General features: G+C 36.4%; 1 protein-coding gene across 1 annotated transcript in view; it reads left to right on the top strand.

Annotated features, from left to right (window-relative positions):
- Nf1 (neurofibromin 1) overlaps positions 1–26798 on the top strand; it is a 1119557-nt gene that overhangs the window by 673013 nt on the left and 419746 nt on the right. The window contains exon 38 of the mRNA XM_090400295.1: positions 15638–15802. Within this exon, the coding sequence (XP_090256421.1) occupies positions 15638–15802 (165 nt within the window). The remainder of the gene's footprint in view (positions 1–15637; positions 15803–26798) is intronic.

Here is a 26798-nt window from a genome sequence, read left to right as displayed (position 1 = left end):
TTCCCAACTAACGACAGCACACGAACTCGACATGTAAAAACTTAATTCGATTACGAATGTCCTGACAAATCAATTACTAATTAATGTAATTTCTGATTCAGCAATAACATCAATCACTGAGAGATTTTAAGAACTAAATAAATATGAATCAATTTTTGGGTTTCTCTTTAACATTAGTAACTTAAAATTTGATAATGATACAGTAAAAAAAGCTTGTTTTGACTTGGAAACTGTTCTGTCTAATGGTGATCAAAAAGATATTTCAGCAATAGATTTATTAGATGAATTAATGATGTTCTCTCAGAGAATATCAAATAATTATTCTCCCAAAAAAGTATTAAATTATATTTGTGCAAATTAATGCATAAGTCTTTTTCCTAACGAATTCTTTTAACAATCCCAACTACAGTTGCAAGTTCAGAGCACGGTTTTTCTAAATTAAGACATTAAAAATTATTTTAGGTCCACAATGTCCCAAGAGAGTTAGATGGCTTAGCCACTTTATCTATTGAAAGTGATATAGCTGAGACATTAGATCTAGAAGAAATAGTAAAATCTTTTGCCGAAATTAAGGCTAGAAAGGTTTCTTTTTTTAAAATAATTAAAACTGTTAATTCTTAATTTAGATTTTTTCGTATTTGTTTTGTCATATTTAATGTGATTTATGTAATATTTATAAATTGTGTTTAAATTATGTACTCATTATATAATGAACAAAAATATTTTATTTATTTATTTATTCACTATATATATATATATATATATATATATATTCATTTTAATATAAACTGACTAAAAATTCGAGAATGATAACAAATTGAGATTTATTTGAAAATGCAACATGTTTCGTTGGGATTGACTTAGAAAGCTATTAAAAGACACAGAAAAAACATTGAGACACTCTAAAGCTATACAATTATAAAGCTATAATATTCGACTGTAAATTACAGTTATTATGAACTTGAACTATAGTCCGTGTTAAAGTTCTATTGTTGTACACTTGTGCGTGTGTGGAACCACGCGATCTCCAGTATCTGATAGTAGAGCTGAAAAAGTCAGGCAAGTTATAGCTGAGATTATTGTTCATATGAAGAGTGTCAAAGGTGATTTATTTTGACTCGACAATGCGGCGTTCTACCTCATCGTAGCAAATATGTAGGTTTGAAGTTGTTGTCCAATTTACTTCATGTCTCTGTTATTTGTCTGGATGAGATCTAATGTATGAATTACTTTGCAAATTATTTTTGCACATTATGAGCCTGCAGCCTCACTAAGCTCTGAAATGTTGGAGTAGAAAATTGTCATTGACATAAGGCATCAAACATGATGAGCAGTCTCTAGAAAAAAAAAACATGAACAGTAAGACCTGATTTATCACTCATTTTTGGCGATATCATTGAGAGATTTATCCTCTCATATTTCAGACTCCTCTTAGTGTGTAAGTTTTATCACAGTAGCAGGATATACTTTAGATATCAGGATGTTTTGGAAAAGATAGGAGATCCTAAAAGCATTTCAAGTGTTTGCAGTGGCTTCAAAACGTTTTAACATCTACACTTGGTAATATAATAGCTATATGTCAGCATATGGTAAAGAGATGAAATCTGCATATCTGGCTTATTATCAACATATAACAGTTTCTGGAAAACTCTTTTGAGTAATAATTTTGAAAGGATTGCTTGGTTTCAGCGTGAACTTTATTTATGATAGAGAATATTTAGAGAAAAAAGTGCAAACTCATTTAGAACATCATTAATGGTAGAGTTCCAGAATATAAAATATATTATTGATGTAGTGCCAGTGTGGAGGTGGTTTCAAATGTGTTTGAAACCACCTCCACACTGGCACTACATCAATAATGTAAGTTTGTGACTAGAAGAAATGTTATATCCAAGCAGGCTAGCATTATTAATTATTATATGGGTTTCAGGTCAGTTCGTCTTATCAAAATCTTGTCCATTCCCCCGATTTCGTCCATTACTTTTCTTGTCCAGTAGGACATAATTTCTTCCAATCTTATTTGTCCAATCCTATTTCGACCAGTGCTATTTGTCCAGTTGAAAATAATTGGACGAAATGCCCTGAAAGCATCTGGGTTTGAGGTTGTTTGTGCAATCCTATTTCGATTTAAAAATAATTGGACGAAATGCCCTGAAAGTGCCTGGGTTTGAGATTAGTCCAAGGAGTTATAAGTAACTTGTGATCATTAATAATAGTCAGTTGACGTTAAAATTTTTTTGTAATTTATCCTTAAAATTTGGCAATGCGGTGACGATCACCAACAACATGGTTAGGAAAGTTAAAAATAATGTAAAGAGATTGGCACAAGACAATATGCATGGTCCACCCTCACACATTATGCGTATGGTTATAGTACAAGTTCAGCAAGATGAAGTATTACTTATGCTGCTGGAGAGGAATAGTTTACGGCGGCAAGTCAATAGATGGCAGAACACTGCGAGGCCTCGTACTCTTGCAAGTTTGGTTGGTGTTGATATACTCGAAGAATATCAAGTAACGTTAAATCATGACAGATTTCTTTTTTTATGATTCTCGTGTACAGGACGAGAATTGTCTTCTTGTTTTTGACACAACGGAGAACCTAAGATTACTTGGAGCGAGTGACATTATCTTCTCCGATGGCACAATTAAAACTGTGCCCTCACAATTTGCTCAGTTTTACTATGCATGGAATATTTTGAGAGCACGTCATGCCTCTGGTGTACACTCTAACTCCCGCAAAACCTGAGACTACATATCGGTCAATATACCAGCATGTTGTCAACATCGCAAAACAAGCAGCAATCGTTGTGAATCTACATACAGTTATGATGCTTCGAGCTGGCGAATATGAATGCTGCACTGGAGATATTTCCTAATGCAAATATAAAGTTGTCTGTTTCACTTTTCTCAGGCCCTTTGGTGGCTTTGGGTCTGTCACAGCAGTATAAAGTTGCAGGAAGCTCTGTACGTGAAGAAGCATCGATGCTGTTTGGCTTGCTATTCGTGCCAATTGACGACGTACTTGAGGTATTTGACTACATTGCGGAGAGTGTTTCGGAAGACCTGGAAGAAATGATAGAGTATGTTGAACGTATTTACATCAGCTTGCATGGGGGGGGGGAACCATTGCTTTCCACCCTAGGTATGGAATGTCCATGATTTGGCCATCAATGGGATACAGAGAACCAACAATTCTGTAGAAGTTGGCATAACAAATTCCAAAATTTGATGGTGGTGTACCATCCATCACTTTGGAGGGTCATCGATTCCCTGAAGGAGGAACAGAGGCAGAACGAACAAGATATAACATGCCTTCTTGGAGGTCAAAGAAACATCAGGGCTCCTGTGAATAGCCGGTACCTATGTAATCAAGAACGCATTTTCTTCCTAGTACAGCAATATCCTCAGTACACTGAAAACAGACTCAACATGTACCTGCGGTCAATGAGGAAGACTAAATTCTCCAAACTCCACAGATTTCAAAATCCATTATCTCGTTTTCACATACCGTTTCACATCAATTTCCGAATTATTCTGTTGTTTCCTTATTTGATTTGTTATAGTTAAATGCTCACATACATATCTTCTAGAAATTTGTACAAATTAAAACAAGTGGCTCAGAATCACTCTTGCGTTTTCACTTCTGAGTGGAAAAATCTAGGTGGGACATAGTGATATATAGGACATATTGAGGTTGGACAAAATGACCTGATGGGTCAAATTGAGATTGGACGAAATGTCTGACCCGACAAGTGTTCCCTTGGACAAACTTATAAAAGGACAAAAAAACTTGGACCATCTGCCCTCAAATCATTATATGGTATCTCCATTGAGTCTGGAGACTCATTGTGGGACAGCAACACTAACTTTCATACACACAAAACTTCTCATGCCCTCCTTAAATTCATTTACCGGCGTGATTGGTCAACCTATAATGCATTAGTGCCATGTATGGAAAGATTGTTGGAAGTTTTTTCACTTGGTTATACTATAAATTAAAGATACCAAGAAATTATATACTTGGTTTAATCCTATATCCAAGTGTAAGCTAAGCAAACAAGTTTGCACCTGAACTATTTCTAGGACTGAGGTAACTCATATATAGATGTTTATGATTTCACATCACTTGTCTTAGTATTCCATAATGCAAAGCACATCCTTATGAGTATGTATAATTCTATGCATGACGAGAAGGATCGTTACCAAGACCAGTTCGACCTTTGAGGTCTTGTCAGTGGGAGTCAGACCCAGAAGTGATACCAAGGTTGAAGTAATGAAGAAGTCATATTTTCATATATGAGTTGTCACACCTTTTGGAAACTCATATATGAAAATATGTATGCGAAAACGTATATGAATATATGACTTCTGCATTACTTCAACCTTGGTATCACCTCTGGGTCTGGCTCCCACTGACGAGACCTCAATAAAGGTCAAAACCGGTCTGGATAGTGGCCCTTCCTGTAATGCATAGCGTTATATATACCCGTAAGGATATGTGCTTTGCATTATGGGATACTAAGGCAAGTGATGTGAAGTCATAAGCTTCTATATACGGGTTTCCCCAGTCCTGAAATTAGTTCAGGCACAAACTTGTTTGCTTACAGTTGGATAAAGGATTAAACTAAGAATATAATTTCTTGGCATCTTTAATTTATGTATGGAAAGAGAATTGGAAACCTGGAACTTTTTCATATTTGATTTTGAAGGCTTGTACATTGTATTCCTTGGGAAACACATGGGAGACAAGGCTGTTCCAAAATAACAGCAGCAGTAGGAATGAAGGAGGAGGAAGAGAAACTTGTTCTGTGAGTGTGGAACTTGACTCTGAAGGAATATTGTGTGGTAGCTGTATGTATTTCATTGGATTTGGTAGAGAGAGAGAGGGGAAGGGATTATTGATGGTAGTTCTGATGTACATTTGCCATGGAATATTTATAGAAGATGCATACTATAAATACTAGATGCCTGTCTGAGAATGGTTGTCGTGAGTTGGTAAGAGATGTGGTTAATCTGTCTCACTGCTCATCTGCATTTCATTGAGTAATTTTTGGGAGCTCTTAGGTGTGTGTGCAATACTTAGATGGATTCGTGATTTGTACAGGGTTTAATATCTGCTTTGAATGAAAGAGGAATCGTAATTTTTTTTTATTCCAAGGAGGCACTGTGTGTATGCAAAGAGAGTCTTGATGTCAAGGTAATCCCAAAAAGAAAGTTCTCTTGCCTAGAGATTTGACCATTGTCAAAGGTAAAACTGGGATAATATGTATTTTATTTTTATTTTATTTTATTATTATTATGTAACACCTCCAGGGAGTCTGAAGACTCGTTGAGGGAGGGCACCTAGTCTACAACTCTCCTTTTCCACCACTCTACCATCCCCAACTACCTTCATCGTCTACACCAGCGCCATCTACCACCGACCACCACCACCACTAGTATCTTCACAAACATCCATGCCCACTGTGGGATTCGAACCTGCAGCCTTTTGGCTGAAGAGCGGATAAGCTAACCACGTTGGCCATTATTTATTTTTTTTATTTTTATTTTTTTGTGGGAAATAAGGCAGAACTGTGTTTTGCAGGTGTTGAAATTAAGGTTATTCAAGTCCCATCGAAGAATGGTTTGGAGATTTAGGCTTGCAAGAGTTGTTGATCTGTGAGCTGTGGTTTAACATAATTCTTGTCAAATGGCATTGGTGAAATCCTTACTGGCGATTGTTTGTTAATTGAGTACGTTCAAGATAGCATAGGATTTGGTTGTTGATGATGACTGTTTCTCCATTACTTCAGTGAGGACTTTGGGCAGTAGTTTGATGGTAATAATTTGGAAAGAGGTTGGACCTGGGCTAATTTCCAAGGGAAGTTGTCAGTGAAGTAAGAGAGCATGAATAGGTGACATAGAATAGGAGTCAACTCTTCTGAAGTGCAGATCTTCAAGACAATTGGAGGAAATGCAGACTTTTTGGTTAAAATTTTTCTGTTCACTTCCTGGTAAAAGGTCAGAGAAGACATTGAGTGTTGGATATTTGGAATGGTTGGGGGATATTTATCAAAATCATCTATGCAGGCATTTGAGGAAAAGTATGATGCCAGAAGATTGGCTTTCTCTATGGGTGGCAATCCCAGTAGACCCATCTAGGTGCAGTAGCAGTGGGAGCAGTTTCAGACAAAAGTTGTGGCCAACTGCTTTGGCCAGAGGGGCTAAAATGCATGGCTGCCTGCCATTTGGGCATGATGCAAATTTTCTGCTTTTGGCTCTGGAAATAGTGTTTTGATGCATTAATGATTTTTTGCAGCTGTTTTAGGCTTTGGTGTAAATAGCGAGAGAAGGCAAAGTTCTTGATGACAGCCTGTTGGTTCATTTGTGTACAGCCTTGGCAAATCTTCTGGAGAACTAGGGTTTATTTAGGGAATGGGAATTTACTATGGAATGGGGAATATGTGCTTCTACTCTAGAAAGGATTACTTTAGTGATGCATTCAGTGCATAAACTTGAAAGGCTTATACACTGAATGCAATAATCCAACTACGGGAAGAGACATAGAAATCTTGGATGTCATCAAACTTGGCATTCTTATAATGTCAGATAACTCTTGGTTGAGATTGGCTCTTTGGGTGTTGCTCAGTGGAAATAAGAACAAGGTTGTGGTCTGTTTTACGTAAGGGAGATACAATCTTCACAGTATATTTGGAAGGATCGCTAATGGGGAAGAGATCCATAGTATTTATAGAGTGGTTGGAATTGTCTGGTATTCTGATGGGCATGCAAACGATTTTCATTAAGTCATTTGTGATAGAAAATATCTCAGCATCTCTACATGCTTGCTTTGTACAGTTGGAGAAGGAAAGCTAGTTTGTATTATGTACATTGAAATCACTGAGTAAGATTACTGAACTGCTAAGAAAGTTGGATTGAAGGACACGACTTTCAAAGAATAGAAGTCAAAGCGTTCTGAGTGGTTGGTGGCACTGGGGAGTGATATGGACAGCAGATGAATTTGACCCTTACTTGTCACGCTCTTACATAATTTCTTCGGATGACCCTATGTCTCTATTTGTCATATATTGAATATTTTCCTTTGCATCAATTATATAAAACCCCTTTAATATCTTTCCAGTTTCTATCATATTCATCTTTTCTGCCTGTCAAATAAACATTGTAACCCATACACCTTTAACCTATCATTACAGATAACATCCCACAGACCTGTCACCAGTTTGGTCGCTCATCTCTAAATCCTCATTACAATCTGCTGATCCCCAAGAAACCCAGATGACCAAACTTGTGCACAGTAGTTAAAATGCAGCCAAATCAGAGCCTTCTACAGAGGGATTATAACTTTCCTATCTTTATTGTTAGCATGCTTTTCAAGATGCAAGTAATCCTTGGAGCTATTTTATGAACTTTTGCAATATGCTTTCTGAACCTCAACTCTCTGTCCATCATTATCCCTAACTCCCTAGCCTCAGAAATTTCCTGCAATATAATACTAGCGATATGATACACATTATGTAACCTTTACAACCCAAAGTGCATAATCTTACATTTTGCAACAATGCCAATTTATTTAAATCATCCTGCAGGATATCTACATCATCTTTATCAACTAATACCTTACCCAGTTTTGTATCATAAGCAAACAACTGATTATCCCCCCCCCCCTTCCTCCTTAAACTTTTCCCTATATAATTGATATACAAATTAAATAGTAGTGCCCTAGTTTGGAACCTTGGCATACTCCACTGATCACCCCTCATTCTCCTGGATTCTGCACCACCATACACTACTCTCTAGTGTCTGTCTCTGTCTGCCACTCCACATCGATGCTACTAGCTTCATATCCATTCTTACTTTGTCCAATTTTTTTTTTATTAGTTTTCCATGTGGTATTCTGTCAAATGCCTCTGCAAAATCCAGCAGCGTTGTGTAGCCATTTCCTTTATCCAGTTCCAGTGTTACATATATTATAAAATGTGAATAAATTACTAATACAGAACCTATCCTTTACAAAGCCATGCTGCCCACTGTTTAATTTTACCTATAAACAACTTTTTCAATACATTAACAACCACGCCTGATATAACAATGGTCTGTAGTTTGCTACTTCTATCTTGGAGAAACCTTTATGTAGTGGAACTGTCTTACCCTTCTCTTGCACATTTACAAAATACATGCCATCTAGTCCCACTGCTATGTTTGTATTTATATTTTTCCATATGCTGAACACCTCCTGTTTAACATTTTGAAATGTATCTTTGTAACATCAACAACTGCAAAATCCTTTGCAAAATGTTCACTCAGCAACTCAACTATTTCTTTTGTCTCTGTTACCTTCCTACCATCAGCATTGATAAAAGTCATCCTACCATAGTCATTTTTCCTCTTACTTGCTACAAAAAAATTCTTTTGGATTTAGTTTGTCCTGCTTAGCTAATTTTCTTTAATAATCTGATTTGTCTTTCCTTACCAGACTAGTCATCCTTCTTGCTAGCACTTTGTAGTACTCATGAATATGTTAATCACCATTTTCTTTAAATTCCCTCTACAGTTTTGTTTTCCCTGCTCTTGCTTTATTTCTTAACTCATCCACTTTATTCCCACTAGGTTTATTCTCCTGACCTTTGGTATCCAGTCTGATACTGCTTTCAAACAATCTGATCACTTCCCATGCATTGCTGACATTCTTTCCTTGTAGCTTCTCAAGCAGTGGCATTGCTCCAAGATGCCTCCTAAGGCTGCCATAATTACCAGCCTTATAGTTCAACCTAAACCCTTTCTTGACAGAGAATTCTACACATTTAGCAACTTATCAGAATTTCTTTTTCTGATTGAAAGATCAAAAAAAGATTTCCTGATTAGAAACAGGATTAGTGACAGAGTGTCAACCTTGGTTATGAATATATCTTCTGATGCTGTTACCAGATCAGCACTCTCAAACCCCTGGTCCCCTCTATAACATGTTGCTTCAAGTAATTATCCTGGAGCACATGTATAAATTCCATTTGCATCTTGCCATGTCCCATTTCCTCCCATAGTTGAAGTATCCCATAATTTTTCAGCCTGTTCTCATGCGAATCTGCTGATTAGCATGAGAACATTAAAATTTACATCTTGCTGTGGACCTCCTGGTCTGTAGCAGCAAACAACAATATATTTTGTGCTATTCGCCTCTATCTCACACCAGTCAGCCTCAAATGAACCATCTCCTACAGACCTAAAATCCTATTTAATTTCTAATTTTGTTTGTTATAGTTCTTCATCTATCATCAACAGTTCCCTACCTCCTGTACTATTCCCTCTATCCTTCCTGAAAATACAATATCCTTCTAACTATATCATTTTCTGTCAACCAGGTCTCACTGATGCGTATAATTTTTGACTAAGTCGAGCTGACCAATTCCAAAAACGTTTTGCTAAACAACACTTTCTTCAGATCTCTAACTCTAAAACTGTTCAGATATAGCATCAGGCATGTATAAGTCCTTTCATCCATCAATTTCCCTCCATATATCTATAAACTACACACCATTCCTCTTGCACAGTCTTCTCATTAACTTATCAGCAATCATGGCCTTTCTCAATTCTGTCCTATGATACCGAAGCAACAGACTCACAATCTTTACTTTCTTACTCTTCATTTTCATTCTTTCAACAACTTCATCATATTCTCTCTCACTGCATATTTTTCCCCTTTCAAATAATTTTTCCTGTCAAATCAATCAACTCTTCCACTTCTGGAATCTAACAGCTTCACTAACATCCTTGATCTTTGCACTTGAGAAACATATTTTTCTCACTTTCTCATTAATTATATATGTTATCATTGAATCTCCCTGCACTATCCTCTACATATTTGTAGAGGATAGTGCTGGGAGATAATACAGCATAACTGCTATATTGTCAGAAAATCATATCCAGTTAATATCACCTCCATAAAAATTCTCGTTTCTTCAGTTCTGCTTATTTATTTATTGCTTCTTCAGTGGAGTGATTAAATAGTATTGGAGAAATTGAAAATACCCTTGTCCTATACCTTTATATATACTTGCTGTTTTTGTTTTGCTGTTTATTGTTTCTATTTTGGCTTCTTCATGCTTGCAGAGTTTAAATCTGGACCTTCACTCTCTCTTCAATTCATCTTTATTATGAATGAAAAATACTAGGTTTTAAACTTGTGTATGTTTTATTTTTATTTATATTAGATGTGTTTCCTCTACATGCATATCTGTCTATAAGGCTAACAGCATCATCTGGAGGTTGCTTAACATAAATAAAATCTGACAAAAAATTAAATGTTTTCCAACAGCATTTAATATCTATAAGATGAAAAGACTAGAATGATAGTTTAATCATGAGTATTACTAGGCATGTCACATACAGTCATGTAAACTCTGTATGTGATTGCTGGAATACGAGGTCTTTAAATGTTACACATTTAAATTTAAATGTTAGTTAATGACTTCTAGATGTCATGAAGGATCCTTCTTTGATTTCTATGTAGTGTGCCTTTTGAGCAAATGACCTCGGAAAATGCTTGCCAATTTATTGCATGATGTCCTTTGAAGATTTGCACTACGAGTTCGCGTTTTTCTTCCCTTTTGTTTTCTGTGTTATCTATATATTCCTAGTTGCAGATTTTGAAACATCTCCAAGTCTGATCTTCTCCCACAAGAACATGAATCTGTATATACCTGGAAATTTATAAACTTTGTATTTAGGGGAGCATAGAAAGCTTCATAAGATGTGACTGCCTTTAATATTTTGGCTATTTTTCTTGATGCATTGCCAACATATGGAATGGATACCATGCCTTTGTAATTAAGTTCTGGGTTTTAACTGGTTGGTTCTTCTGAAAATAAAAGTTTCTTTACTATCTTTTTTGGGTATCCATTTTGAAGGAACTGATTAAATAGGATTCGAAGTTCTTGTTCAATTTTGTCATTTTTTTTTAGTATGTTTAGAGTTATTTTTTTCAATGTTTCGATTATACCTAATTTTTTGAAGAATCAATAGATAAACTTGTAAAATTTTCCTTCAGAGATCACACATCTTTTCCATTGGTGCCTGAAATATTGATCTAAAATCTAAAATAATCGACATCTGAAAATAAAATTCACATTAGAAGTAGAAAAGAATGGAAAATTATTATTCCTAGACATCCTTATCGACAAAGTCATTGCTGGAGAATTATCGTTAGAAGTCACACAGGTAGAGCTACCTACAAGCAAGCTCATTCCATCACCCTCAACAAAAATTAGGTATAATTAAAACCTTGAAAAGTAGGGCTAACTACTGATAAATTATGACATCAAATGGAAACAAGAACTTCAAATTTCAAATCCTATTTAATCAGTTTCACAAAAATGAATACTCAAAAAAAAAAAAAGTACTAAAGAAACTTTATTTTATGACGAGCTATCCTGTGAGAACCCAGAAATTAATTACAAAGGAATAGTATCTGTTCCATACATTGTCAATGCATCATGAAAAATAGTCAAAATATTAAAGACAGTCAACATCAGAACAGTCTTCAAACCAGTCAATAACTTACAAGCTTTCTGTTCTTCTCTGAAGACAAAGTTCCATTTCATAAATTTCTCAGTGTATACAATCATGTTCTTGTGGAAAGATATATGTAGATCAGACCGGGAGAAGTTTTGAAATCTGCAATAAAGACATAAAAGTAATGTTGAAAACAAACGGGAAGGAAAAAAACGGACTCATAGCTCACATCTTCAAAAAACATTACACGGTAAATTGGCAAGCATTCTCCATGCCCTACTTAAATGAGAATTACTTCGACAGGTTGTTCAAAGTCCTCCAAGGTCATTGAAAACTAGAAGTCATTAAAAAGAAGACCTCGTATGCAAGTCCATGCGTTTAGCCTAGTGACTGTGCGCTTTGCAACCATATGCCTGGGGAAGGAGTGTCCTAGGTTCGATTCCCATTGGTGACATGAGGAACTGAAGGATCTTCCTGAGCCATAGCCAAGTTAGTCAGTCTTGGGGTGGACAGTAGGGTTTTTTACCTATTTTATCCTGGGGTTATTCATCCCACAAAGCAGGCAAACTGACCTTGAGAACTCAGCACTGCAGGACATAGGATACACCGGGGTGTAGGGCTTGACCACCTTATCCTGTGAACGGTTTGAGGTCCGATGATTAATAAACCCTCGACACTGCAAGGTAAAAGAGGGTAAAAGGAAGCTAAGATGAGTATGCCAGCAATCACATACAGAGTTTACACAACAATGTAGAGACTGCATGTGACATGCCTAGCGATAGTTATGATTAAACTATCATTCTAGTCTTTTCAACTTATAGATATTAACTGCTGTTGGAAAATGTTTATAATTTTTTGTCAGTTTTTACTTATGTTAAGCAACTTCCTGATGATGGTGTTAATAGATAGCAAAACATGTAAAGGAAATATATCTAGTATAAATAAAAAAATGTATAAGAGTTAAAACCTGGTATTTATCATTCAAGTAAATCTACTTGAGTGAATTTTGTCAGTTTAATGAATAGCATAAAATCCACCTTTATTGTCTTTTAGATTTGAAACATTTGGTTCCAGTAAAGACTATTGAAGACTTTTTCCAGGTCAAGTGTATCCGAGTATTTTTTATTCTTCTCAAATCTTCTTTCTGTAATTCTAGAAATTACATCTCTTGTCCTTTGTTGTTTTCTGAATCCAAATTAGTCATTGCTAATATATTCTTTAGCCTTATTTGTTAATGCTTTTTGTATAACGTTTAGTAATATTTTTGAAGCATGTGATATTAAACTTATTGTTTGATGATTTTCACACTTGTCTGCATTATCTATTTTAGGAATGGAAATTGCAGATCATTTTGTAAAGTCTTTGGAAATGATTATAGTTTCATATTCAGGGTGTTTTAAAATGGGGTATACAACTTTGAATGACAATAGAAGGTAAACGAGATGAACAATTTTTACTACCATGCAAATGTAGCGTAACACTTAGAAGTTTCAACACAGACAGTTAAAGTTGCTGCAGACATCCCATCTGTAATGAATTTCATGCCACATGCAGCAGAGCATATCTGGCGTAACTTAGTAGCAGTAATTCTGGAACCCAGCTCATTCAAATTGGCTGGTAGTGGTCGTACAAACACTCGATATTTTGGAAAGCCTCACAAAAAAAAATCCAACAGTGTAAGGTCAGGGGGACACAGTGGCCATGCTACAGACGCCCCTCTGCCAATCCATCTGCCGGTTTCGAGGTATGACCTTAAGTCTGTCAGGTAATGAGGATGTGCTCTGTCTTGCTGGAAATGTAAGTGTCCATCATGGTCATTGTCATCTAATTGTGGTATTAAGTTACTCTTGTAGCATGTCCAGATAAACACCACCAATAATAGTAGACTTCAAAAAAAAAAGAAGTGTCCATACACTTTCTTATGGCGCAAAAAACAAAAAAACACAAAAAACCATGCGGAAACAAAATCCACATGGCATGTTCTACGATGCCATGTGGATTTTGTTTCCCCAAATTCTGCAGTTGTAAGTATTTACTTGCTCACTTATGTGAAACATACACTCATCACTGAAAATGATCGTTCCCAAAAAAAGTCCTCATTTTGTTTTATCCTACTGATCATTTCTGTATAAAAATCCTGCCGTATCTTCTTATCATCTTTCTTTTTAATTTTTAAATTTGTAGGGCTTTAAATGCATCGGCATCACATTGCCGTTAACCTTGGATGATGCACAGAACAGCCTGTTTCCACAAAATTCTGGTGCCGCATGCAGATTGTGCACCTACTAGGAGGTTCTTTGCCATGTTGCATGTAGAAATTCCTCTAAACTTGTGTTGCAGACTTTGTTTTCTCAAACTAAAATGCACAACATGCTCACTCTGCACCATCGAAAGTCACATCATTTCCCATTTTCAAATGATGTGACATATCACGTCATCTAGTGTTGTCATTTCTTAATAAAGTTATGTGACCAAAAATTGATGTGTTTCTTTTCATTATGACACTCTCTCAGCTTTTGTACATCTTCCAAGTTATTCTCTGTTCTCCTGCAAAGTTGTATACACCCTTTTGAAACACCCAGTCTATCCATTATGATCTAGAATACGTATGATAAGTATACTAAAATATAAATAAAAAAAACTTTAATGTGTTATTCGAATCGAACTTTCCCATGTTTTTGGAATATGGATAGGCAGTCATTCCGATTCAGTTAGGATGGTGAAGTAAGGCCTCAGCACTCTCCTTAAATAGGCATTCGAATTTGTACAGGCATCTGTGTAGAAGGTGTGTTTCAGACCAGACAATGTTGTGGCCTGCCTCTATTCTGTGTTGCACCAATCCAGATTTATCGTTAAAATATATGACTGATGTTCTTGTATTGTTTTTTCTATTGAATGTCCAGTATGTCCAAAGTAGGAAATGCTAGCAGTGTATGGGATTGGAACCTAGGATTAATTGTTCAACTCCCCATCATTTATAGGAAGAACTCTCTACTATCAAACAATATATGAAATTAAATGGCTTCTCCAAAAGGACTACGCAACATCTGTTTGACTCCTACAAACTTAACCCAAACAACAAAGAATCAATATGTCAGTTTCCAATCCCATACATCGCTGGCATTTCAGAGCCTATTTCAAGAATTCTGAAGAAATTTGATTTAGCAGCAACTTATATTCCTATTAATAAATTTTCAGCATATTTCCCCCTCTTCTAAAGATAAATGCTCACCTATGTCTCTTCCAGGTGTATACCAAGTTCCATGTGACTTCCATCTTTCCTACTTTGGACATACTGGACATTCAATAGAAAAAACAATACAAGAACATCAGCCATATATTTTCACAACAAATCCGATAAATCATATCAGATTTGTTGTGAATATTGTATCTGACCAATAATGATATTTATAAAGACATAACTTCTTAAGAAACCAGCCTGATACTACATCTATCTGATGATCTGTTTACTATGATATTATAAATTATTCATATATATATGTATATATGGAATTTATTTTACACTTTTATGATTAACCTTTTCTTCAGTGAAAGCATAATGCTATTAGCAATTTAACATGACATGGCTATTTCTATTTTGAATAAGTGTTTGCATTCTACCTTGTAAAAACTTTTTTAAGAGCCTCTGACGATAGTCTGTTAATTTCAGACGGAAATATTTGGCAGTATATTTGATAAATAATACTTTTACCTTTTGTTTTTGTGTATGTATTGTATATTAGTTATGTCTTAATGTCTGTGAACTCAGTTCATTATTGCAAAGTGAAAGGTTATGGCTTTTGGGCAGAGTGCATTACAGACAGCATAATATATCAACAGAAATTTTCAGGAAGTAAGCATTGAAGCTTGAGGGAATATGATACAAAAATACAAATTAATAACGGGATTTATCTTACTAACTTGTATGTTTGATCTCAGGTTATTAACATGAAAGATTTTGAGTTTATTGATGATTTTTTTCTGTTCAAAGCATGTTTGGGGATAGGCCACCATTAGATGTTGTTGTATATTTGGTAAATAGTTTCAAAGAGAAATTTATTAAGTATTTAGATTAGGTATTTACAGGTCTGTGGTAATTTTCACAAGAATGCTTATTTACATATTTCAGGGGAACCGAAAGCTTATATTTATTGATACACCTCAGAGATTAAATGATTATATAGATACAGATCAGCAGAGGTTACCTGGAGCAACTCTTTCACTAGATGAAGATTTAAAAGTGTTCAATAATGCCTTAAAGTTATCTCATAAGGATACAAAAGTTGCTATAAAGGTGTGGTAAAATTTGCACTGAAAATTTTTTTATAATTTTATATATTATATTTTTTATTTTATTTAATTAATTTTTATTTTTATTAATCTCATTTATTACTTATTAGTATACTAATTAATATTATTAATTTAATATTTATATTTTATGTACCATCATGTTATGTTGGTTTAATTCAACAAGAATACAATTTAGTTGACTAAATCCCAAATTGCCATCCTCATTCTTTCAGTATTTAGGTAGATACTTCTAATGGTATGCATTCCTATCCTTCTCGTCCATCCTAGGACAGGTTGAGTCCCCTCCTAATGAGGGGGTTACTGGTGTATTAATGCAGCCGGTTCACCACTCCTCTGCTGCCTCCCCTAAGGGTGATATTCATGACTGTAATCCACGTGTAATCCATCCTGCAAACCTGCAAACAGCCGGTTTGCCTGTTTGCAGGATGAAAAACCCCAGATAAACTGGGGGGGGGGACCCTGCTGTCCATGCCCAAGACTGGCTAACTTGGCTATGACTGAGGAAGATCTTTAAGCTCCTCACGTCGTCGATGGGAATCGAACCTAGGACACTCCTTCCCCAGGCATATGGTTGCGAAGCGCATAGCCACTAGGCTAACGTGCGGACAGTGGTATGCATTATGAGAAGGTAATGATGCAGTAATGAGAACCAGTTATGTGTTTTTTCATGTAGCACTATCATAATATCATGTACACTCCTAGAGGGGATATATCAGGAATTTAATGATGCTATTTATAGGATTAAAATTATCTCAGCAGAAATTCTTCTCATCATAAGCAAGATAGACCACACAGTCTTTAATGCTTAATGCCTATTTACACTAAATATTTGAAGGCTAAATTAAATTCTTCTTCTTCTGCAGCTTGTCTCACTTAAGTGGGGTCACTGTTTTTGGTGAGTCTCCTCCACATCCAAGTTCGTCATCCTCAAGTCCTCCTCCACCAGCTCCCTCCATCTCTTCTTTGGCCACCCGCACTTCCTCCTCACCTGCACGTGACCTTTCTTCCTACATATTCGTCCTCCCTCCTCATCACATGACCAAACCATCTCAACCTTGCCTCCTGTATCATTGCTCCTAAGTTCGTAACTTTCACCCTTCCTCTCACATAGTCATTTCTCAGACGATCCTTTCTGGTCACACTGCACATCCACCTAAGCATTCTCATCTCCACTACCTCCATCCTGCTGATGTTATTTTACCTCACGGCCACAGTTTCCATAGCATATGTCATAGCTGGTCTCACTACTGTCCTATAGATTTTGCCTTTTAGATTGATCAGCACCCTCTTAAAGCATAGCACTCCAGCCACTTCCTCCATCCTGCATCCCACTTTCTTCTCAGCTTCTCTATCCTCTTTCACTGTTGAACCTAAGTACCTAAAGTCCCTAACCTTCCTGATGACATTTCTTTCCAGCTCCAGATCTGTCTCCTGGTTGCTATCCACTTTGCAACACATATATTCTGTCTTACTTTTGCTCAGTCCCATACCTCTCTCTTCCAGTACTTTCCTCCAACTTTCCAGTTTAGCTGCCACTTCTCTTGAATCTGTACACAGCAACATGTCATCCTCATACAACATTGTCCAAGGCGTGTTTTCTCTCACCTCCTCCGTCACCACCTCCATCACAATATTAAACAGGAACAGACTTAATGCTGACCCTTCATGCAAGCCGATTGTCACTTGAAAACTTTCTCTCTGTCCAAGCAGGTCTGAACTCTTGTCTTCACATTTCTGTACATCTCCTGACATATTTCTCCAGTACCTTCTTCTCCCTCAGACACCTCCAGACTTCTTGCTTTGGCACTCTATCGTACACTTTCTCCAGATCAATAAACAGCAGATGTAGCTCCAGTTGTTTCTCTTGAAACTTTTCCATCATCTGCCGTAACACAAAGATAGCATCTGCCGTTGATTGACCAAGCATGAAGCCAAATTGATCCTTCGCAATTTCCACCTCCTTTCTCAATCTTCCATCACAATCAAATAAATAAATACATAAATCCCAGTTTTTACGTTCCCACAATTTACGTTTTCCTGCCATTTACGTCCTTTTCCGTTGGTCCCATCTTAAGGCCTATTCTTATGATATATTGTTTTCCCACCATTAACAACTTGATGTGGACCTTATTTCCAGTGATTTGTGGTTTTTTCTCAGGTGGCAACACTGATTCTCAAATCAATTTCTCTGGAAATCTGTGCATTTCTATTCCCAGATGGCATTGCTTTCGGCTGTAGTTTCGTTTCGGCCATCATGGTGACTTGCACGCTTGCAGCAATGATGTAGTGATCACAGTATCAATTCGTACTGTGTTTTTTCAATCACAGTATGAATCGATACTGTGAAGTTATCAGTAATTTTAAACTGTCAGTAGCTCATGGTATCCGTAACGTGTTGCGATGTGATTTCACATTCACAGTGCTGTATTGAAATCATGAACAAGGATCATACACAAATTATGAAATCACATTCACATTTCTACCAAGTAACAGTTGTTACTCATGAATATTAGATATCAGTGAATAAACCACAGTTCATGAAATATCGCTTCGCTAGCTTGCAGTGTTGGTGTTCGTAGGCGCAATTCAGAAGCACGTGGTATATTGCAGAATTTCTGCCACATAATTTAGCGTGTGATAGTTGCTTCCAAGTTGGGAGGCGGATGATCCATGTTAGCAACATGGAGAAAAAAGACAGAAAATGTATTTCGATATAAGAAAAGATGGCAATTCTGCGACGTTGAGATTGGCATGCGAAACTCTTGTGCAATTCGCAAAAGATCTTGGACTCTCCATGTCCACTTTGAACACAATAGTATAAAATAGGTCAAGCATTGAACCCAATGCAAAGCAGTCTGGCACTATATCAAAAAAAAAATGAAAATATATCTGGACATCGACATACGATGAATTGGATAAACTTGTGGCAGGGTGGTTTGTTTCTACGAGAGCATCGGGTATTCCAGTCGATGGTACTATACTCCGAGAGAAAGCCCTTGAATTTGCTGCGAGGTTGGGGATTAATGGTTTTACTGCATCAAATGGATGGATTGATCGTTTCAAGACTTGTCACAATATTGTGTATAATCAAGTGTGTGGAAAAGGTAATAGTGTTGCAGGGGAAACTGAAACCAGTGGAAACATGAACTAAAGACTATTATTCAGGACTACAAACCGAAAAATATTTTCAATGTGGAGGAAACTGTGCTCTTTTATAACATTCTTCCAAATAAAACATTGTGTTTTAAAGGAGAAGTGTCATGGTGGAAAACTCAGCAAGCAGAGGGTAACTGTTTTGCTCATGGTCAATGCTGATGGATCAGAAAAATTACCTCCACTGGTAAGTGGTAAATTTAAAAAGCCAAGTGTTTTAAGAATGTGAAAAATCTGCCTACTAAGTATGCCAACAGCAAAACATGGATGACCAGCAGCATCTTCACATCCACCATGCATACTCAACCGTTTCTCAAGTATACTTGCATATATCTTCCCAGGAACACTCAGTAATGTAATGCCCTCTGTAATTCTCACATTCAGTTTTATTTTCCTTTTTATATATGGGTACTATGAGAGCTGTACTCCAATCATCTAGAATTCATCCATCTGTCCGGGCTTCTGAACTGTGCAGTGCAGCCACTGTACGACTTTTTATAAGCTTGAGCATTTCAGGTCGAATATTATCTACTCCTGCTGCCTTCCACATTTCAGGTTTTTGATGTCTTTTTCTACTTCAAGTATGGTTATGTATTCCTGGTCAATGTTTTTTTACCACTGTGCTGTCATCACTGCTTCTTTCCTTTAGCAGTTTTTCAAAGTAATTACTCCATACTTTAAGGATATATTTTTCTCCTGTTTTCATGTCACCTTTATCATCTCTAATTCCTTTTACAGCACTCTTTCCTCCATTTCTGAGCTTCTTCAACAACCTCCAGAATATCTTGCCACCTTCTTGATATTTATTCTCTATGTTCTTGCCGAAGTCCTCCCATGACTTTTGTTTAGCCAGTGTTTAGCATTCTTGCATTTGTCTCTGTATTCTCTAAGAGCACAAGCTGACTTATTTGCAAGGAACTTTTGATATGCTTTCTTCTTTTTCTGTCCTTGCACACAACCTCACCACATGCCTCTTTGGCTGAATCAATCAGTGTGTTCTTTAGGGCTTGCCACTGAATCTCCAAGGTTTGGTAACTGTTCTCAAACTCTTTCATTTTTTCTTGAATAATATTTGTTTATTTTAATCTACAGTTCACATCTGAGAGCTGCTCAACTTTTATTCTCTTTAAAACTTTCTTACATGTTCTTCTTTTCAATATGAAATTCAATTTTATTCTGCTCAAGACTAAATGGTGATCACTTCCAATTTAAAATCCTCTGTACACTCTGGTGTCCTGCACGAGTGGGAAAACATCACTATTAATAATGACATATTAATGAGACTTCTTATTCCTTGCCTCTTCTTTCCATATGAATTTGCGCAACATTTTTATGTTGGAACATTGTGTTAGTAATAACCAGTCCATGTCCTGAGCAGAACTCCAATAGGTATTTGCCATTGTTATTAGCTTTGATCTTTTCTCCAAATTTTCCCAAAATATTTTTGTATGTCTGACAATCATTTCCTACTCTGCTGTTTAGATCCCCAACAAGGACCAACTTTTCCTTTTTCATTGTGTCAGTTGCTTTCTCTAAAGCCTCAAAAAATTCCTCCATTTCTACCTTAGTAGACCCTTCTGTGGGACCATAGGCACAAATAAGTCTCACTGTCCAGTTCCCCATTCTCATATTTGCCCACATCACTCTACTTGAGACTGCCTGCTGTTATTCAAGAAGATTAGCCTCGTATTTAGTGTTGAATACTATGGCTACTCCTTCTTTTCCTTGATTGTCATTGTCTGAATATAACATTTTGTATTTATTGCTCAGAAAGATCTCACCAGTTCTTGTCTATTTTTTGTTTTAGTAACCCCTATTATGTCGATCTGGTACTCATCCAATTCCTCAGCTAGTTCCATTTCTTTGCTTCATTCATGCTTCTTATGTTGATAATACTGAACTTGAACTCTGGTAATGTTGAGTTGGGGATAAGTTTTAGGATTTGTTCCAGTAGCTGACTTTTCACTGTTTGTCCTGGTTCCCTGCAAACGAACGGGGACCTTGTTTGACCGGGTGACGGCTGAGCCAGCTCATGAAATTCTGTCATTTTGTACCATTATTTGAAATTTTGGTTTAGGCTAATAAGGATACAATTTGGTCGGCTAAATCCCAAATTGCCAGCCCTTCTTCGTCCATTCAGTGTTCAGGTAGATACCTAACAGGGTGCACCATGAGAAGATGAGGATTGGACATTAGGTCAGAACCCCTGGTTGGTTCTCCACATTCACTTGAAGGCTATATGGAGGTCTTCTCTCAGTTATATAGCTTTGACTCTTGCACTCCTCCTAGACAAAGTGTGTCGTGAGTTAAGCCTAGTATTTATATATTTTTTGGAAACAATTTTTGCTTGCTAACCCTAATTGGTATACACGTGTTGTAACCATGAGTAAATCTGATACTATTAAAGTAGAAGAAACAAGCAGTTCAAAGAAAAAATACAGTAGGAAATGTAACAGTTCATATTTGGAATTCCGATTTACTTGGTGTGGAGATGAAAGTGAAGAGAAACCTCAATGTGCTTTGTGTTATGAAGTGTTGTCGAACGAGTGCATGAAACCTGAAAAACTCTGACAACGTCATCATCATCATGCGTATCAAGGATTTAGGCCTAGCATGGCCTGTTCCGGCCTTAGATGTCGTCGTTTAAGAGGACGTCCTGGTTTTCTTTTTCCTAATGGCTCTCCGACAACATTTAGAAACTAAACATTGTGATGTGAAAAATAAGTCAACTGAATTTTTTCAGCAACACTTCATTAAATCACGGAAAAGATATAGTTTCGACAATGGTTCCTATCTCTTCAGTTTGCGCATAGCGAAAACAGGGAAACCTCTTTCTATCAGGGAAAAATTTACTACTTCCAGCTATAAAAGGCTGCAAAAACCATGTTTGGCAATAAGTTATTAAAAGATGTTGATTTGATTCCTGTTTTAAATGACACTGTTGGTCACAGAATTAATGATGTAGCAGTTGACGTAGAATCTCAGTTAATCGAAAGAGTTAAGAAGAGCTGTTATTTTGCGTTATATGCAAAAACATATATACGATAACAACACTCATGACAATATTCTGTTTTGTAGAACTTTGTCATCCTGAACAACTGGAGAAGAAATATTTCACACTCTCAATAATTACATAATACATAAAGGGATTCAGTCGGGAAAATGGATGGGCTTCTGTTCGGATGGAGCTTGCGCCCTTACAGGCAGCCATAGTGGGGTTGTTTCTAAGATCAAGGAAAGTAGCTCTTGATATGAATTGGGTACATTGTTTTATATATTCCTCCAAAGCAATGCCACCAGAATTTAAAACTGTGCTATACAATACTGTAAAGCTAGTTAATTTCATTAAGGCTCGACTGTTAAATAACAGGTTATTTTCAGTACTCTGTGATGAAATGGGCAGATATATATACAACTTTTGCTTCATTCTGAAATTCACTGCCTTTCCAAGGGCAAAGTACTAACAAGGTTATTTTAAGGCACGAAGTTTTATTGTTTGTAAATGAACGTAATTCTGATTTTGCATCACTCCTTGTTGACGAAGCATGGTTATCAACACTCTCCTATCTTTCAGACATTTTTTCGAAATTAAATTATCTAAATCTCTCTCTCTTAGGGAAATTCTTCAACTGTTCTTGATGCCTATGACAAAATAAAGGCATTCGAGAAAAAACTGGTGTTATGGATTAGTTATATAAAAGACAGACTATTTGCACCTTTAACAGCATTGGAATCCTTTTTAGTGGAAAATGATATTTTTGTTGTTGAAAGTTTATTTTTCACTTAGTTAGACTATAATAAATTTAGTTTAATCCTTTATCCAAGTGCAAGCAAACAAAGTTTACACCTGAAAGTATCTTCAGGACTGGGGTAAGGTGGTCCAACACTGGGCAACTCGTTGCTAAGGTGGAGCAAGCTAACATCACTCCTATCTCAGTATCTCCCATAATGCAAAACACATCTCCTTGCAGATATGTATAATGATATGCATTAAGGGATGGGCCTACCCAGACTAGTTTCGACCTTTATTGAGGTCTCTTCAGTTGGAGCCAGTCCCAAGTGGAGATACCAGGCAGAAGCGTTAGCAAGGTCATCTCTACCTATAGGAGTTGCCAAACGGTGTGCCACCTTTTTATTAAATTACTCTGTATTTAGAGAAAGATGTTGAATGGATTTAGAGAAAGAGGATGATGATGCCTGGCTCCCACTGAAGAGACCTCAGTAAAGGTTGAAACTAGTCTGGGTGGCCCTTCCCTTAATGCATAACATTATACACATCTGCAAGGAGATGTGTTTTACATTATGGGAGATACTGAGATCGGAGTAATGTTAGCTTGCTCCACCTTTGCAACGAGTTGCCCGGTGTTGTACCACCTTACCCCAGTCCTGAAGATACTTTCAGGCACAAACTTTGTTTGCTCACACTTAGATAAAGGATTAAACAAAATTTATGATATTTTTGTTGATTCCTAATTTCTGGAAAGGGTTTGTGACCACCTCAAAACTCAGAAACAAACTTTTGAAACATATTTTCCGAATAACTTTTATAAGAAATTTCTGTGGGTTCACTATCCATTTCAGGCTTACAGTCATGAGAATGACCTTTCGTTATCGAAAAAAGAACAGTTAATTGAACTGTCAAGTGACAGTGGGCTTAAAATACAATTCCGTGATCTTGGTTTGGCTCAATTCTGGATCTTGCCTTCAGTGAGAAGTGAATTTCTCGAATTATCTGAAGAAGCATTGAAAATCATAATGCAGTTTTCTACAACCTATCTTTGTGAGAAAGGATTTTCATCGCTCCTTCAAGTAAAAACAAAATACAGAAATCGTCTTAGTGTGTGTGCCGATCTTCCACCAAAGTTGACCAATATTAAGCCAAATATCCAGCAACTCTGCAAGGGCCGAGAAGCTCAACCATCTCATTAAGAGTAAGTAGTGACATAATTATATCATATTATTTATTTGTCTAATAAAAATTAAAACTTTGTTCAGTGATGATACACTTTTAATCGTTTACTTCCAATTTAATTATATTTCCATATGTATTCAAAACATGGTTTTAGATTTATTATGTTATAGATGGCACATTTTTTTCCAAATATTGGTAATCCCCACATAGGTTTTCAAAAAAATTACATAACCTAGTGGTCCATAGAATTGTTTTAGGCATTTTACTGGTCCTTGGGCTTAGAAAGGTTGAGAAACACTATATTATTATGTGGATATCCCCATGGAGTCAGAAGAATCATTGCAGGAGACCCACACTAACTTTATACGCATAATACCTATCATTTCTTCCTCTTGTTCCTTATCCCATCTATTTTGGGAATACAAGAAATTATGTTATAAATGGCACAGTTTTTCCGAAATGTTGGTAATCCCTATATAGGTCATCAAAAAAATTATATAACCTGGTGGTCTGTAGAATTGTTTTAAGCATTTTACTGGTCTTTGGGCTTAGAAAGGTTGAGAAACGCTGTATTATTATATGGATATCTCCTTACAGTCAGAAGAAGAAGAGTCATTACAGGAGACCCACACTAACTTTATATACATAATACCTATCATTTCTTCCTCTTGTTCCTTATCCCATCTATTTTGGGATCATCCTTTTAGATGATGCGACTTTATGCACAAAATCCCAACCGACTTGTAACAGAGTCGTTGCCGTTTAGGGGGGGGGGGTGTATTTTTGTCTGTAGAAACGTGTTCACGGAGCTGGTTTGCTTGTTCTGAGGGATGAAAAACCAGAGTTTCTGGGAGAAAAAACCCTCCATCTCCTTATGAGAGTGGCTAACCCACCTTTAGTCAAAAGAGACCAGATAAAGGTTCCTCACATCATGGATGGGAATCAAACCCACTTCTTTCTGACCAAAGGGCTTTGTCTATGCCGACTGAGTTACGGAGGCGCTACATAATGTCTATCACACCTCTCCTTAGATTCATTCATTGTCAAGTCACTTACAACTAATTCTAGCAATCTATTCCACTCATTCACCACTCTGCATGCAAAAATCTAGTCCACCCCCCCCCCCTAACCAACTACACCCTCATACAACTTCCAAAAGTGGCCCTTAGTTCTCTCTCTCTCTCTGTTTGCCATGTATTGAAAAATTTTCTTTGTTTCAATCTTATAGAACTCTATTTTATTTTGAAGGGTAAAATATCCAAAATTAATTCAAAAATGTTTAATGATATGAGATGGAAAACCTTGCTTGAGTAATTTGAACATGTCTGATAAATGAATGTTAGTGAAAAGCAAGGCTCTATGTATTATTATTATATACATATCTCCATGGAGTCAGGAAAGTCATCTCAGCAGACCCACACTAACTTTCTACTACACCTAATACCTATCACACCTCTCCTTAACACATTCACGTCAGAAAGTGCTTCGCACATTTATCATATCCATGCCGCTTCTCATTACTGTTTGTGTGCCACTTAAACATCAGGTGGGCTCACTGACACAAAGTTTATATGGCATGTTAGTTTCAACTCTTTCAATTAGAATTTTATTTGAAGTTAGTATTTCGGATCTATCTTAATGACATCAAAAATTTCAAATGCTATCAAACAATACTTATTTCGTGTAATTAAAAATTTGGACAGATGTTAGGAGAATTGTTTTTAGTTAGATACTGCGTTTGGCAGTACAACAAACATTTTTGCTTGAGTCTCTGCAGCATAATTTCTGTGGGAGGAGACGTGTTTCATTAGGTAATGCCATTTTTATACCAGTTGTCTTTAATTGCACTATTTCTTAACAAATACATTACACAGACTGCAAACCTTACACAGTTTTATTCAGTGATAGAATAAAACTACTTGTTTTTCTGGCCTCTATAGTATAGTGGCTGTTGGGGAGGATTTGTTTTGGACAATATACACATATGAAGTAAAAATTGAAAGTGAAATATATATATTAAAAAAGAAAGAAATACACATAACAAGCACAATAAATTGTATAAAATGATTTGTTCCTCCATCAACCCACATGCATTCCTGCCACACCTACACGAATCACCTGATCAGCATTATAAGATCATAGGATAAGCCCTATAGTTATTTACTGAGCTAGCAATGTTTACAGTCTTTGTTTCTTATGTGAATTTCTTATGTAAGTGATTTATATATCACAAACAATTCTCTTTCCATCTATTTATAAGATTTTTTTAAGTATGGCCATTATCAATTCAAATATAAAAGTCTAGAGTTTATAGGATCATGTATTCTTCACTCCACCCCTAGATACTTATAACACAGGCACACATAATATCACAGATGTAAATTACTCATAATCCATTTTTACAGTACTGAAAATATTTTAATTCACACCTATTCTCTCTCTTCCTTATATTATCTATTCTTTACATCTCTTAGTAAATCAAGTATAGTAACTAATAATCAAATATATCATTCTCTTTAATTTTTAATATATTATCCCTATTACTCCTTTTAATATACCCCTTCCTGCTATGCAGGATTAGTTACAATCGAAGAAACTGTCACGAAAATCGAAGCATCTGACAACACACAGGAACAAAATTGCTGAGTGCCATGGTAATTCTGCTTGCTTCACCAGACAATTATTTTCATGGCAAGAGATCTACGATCGCCATGACGTGAGTGTGTTAAATTCATTCACTGTCAGAATACTCACTCTATCAACTAAACTTTGTAACCCATCCACCTTCAGCTTATCATTGTAGATAGCATCCCCCAGACCTGTTGCCAGCTTGGTCACTTGTCTCTCTGAATCCTCACCACCACCATTTCATGATCTCCAAGAAACCCAGGTGACTAAATCTGAGTACAGAAGT

Source organism: Typopeltis vanoorti, chromosome 11 (assembly GCF_054136105.1).
Source record: "Typopeltis vanoorti isolate ZY-2024b chromosome 11, IOZ_Tvanoo_1.0, whole genome shotgun sequence".
Classification (NCBI taxonomy): Eukaryota; Metazoa; Arthropoda; class Arachnida; order Uropygi; family Thelyphonidae; genus Typopeltis; species Typopeltis vanoorti.
This window is presented reverse-complemented; position numbering and strand designations above follow the sequence as displayed.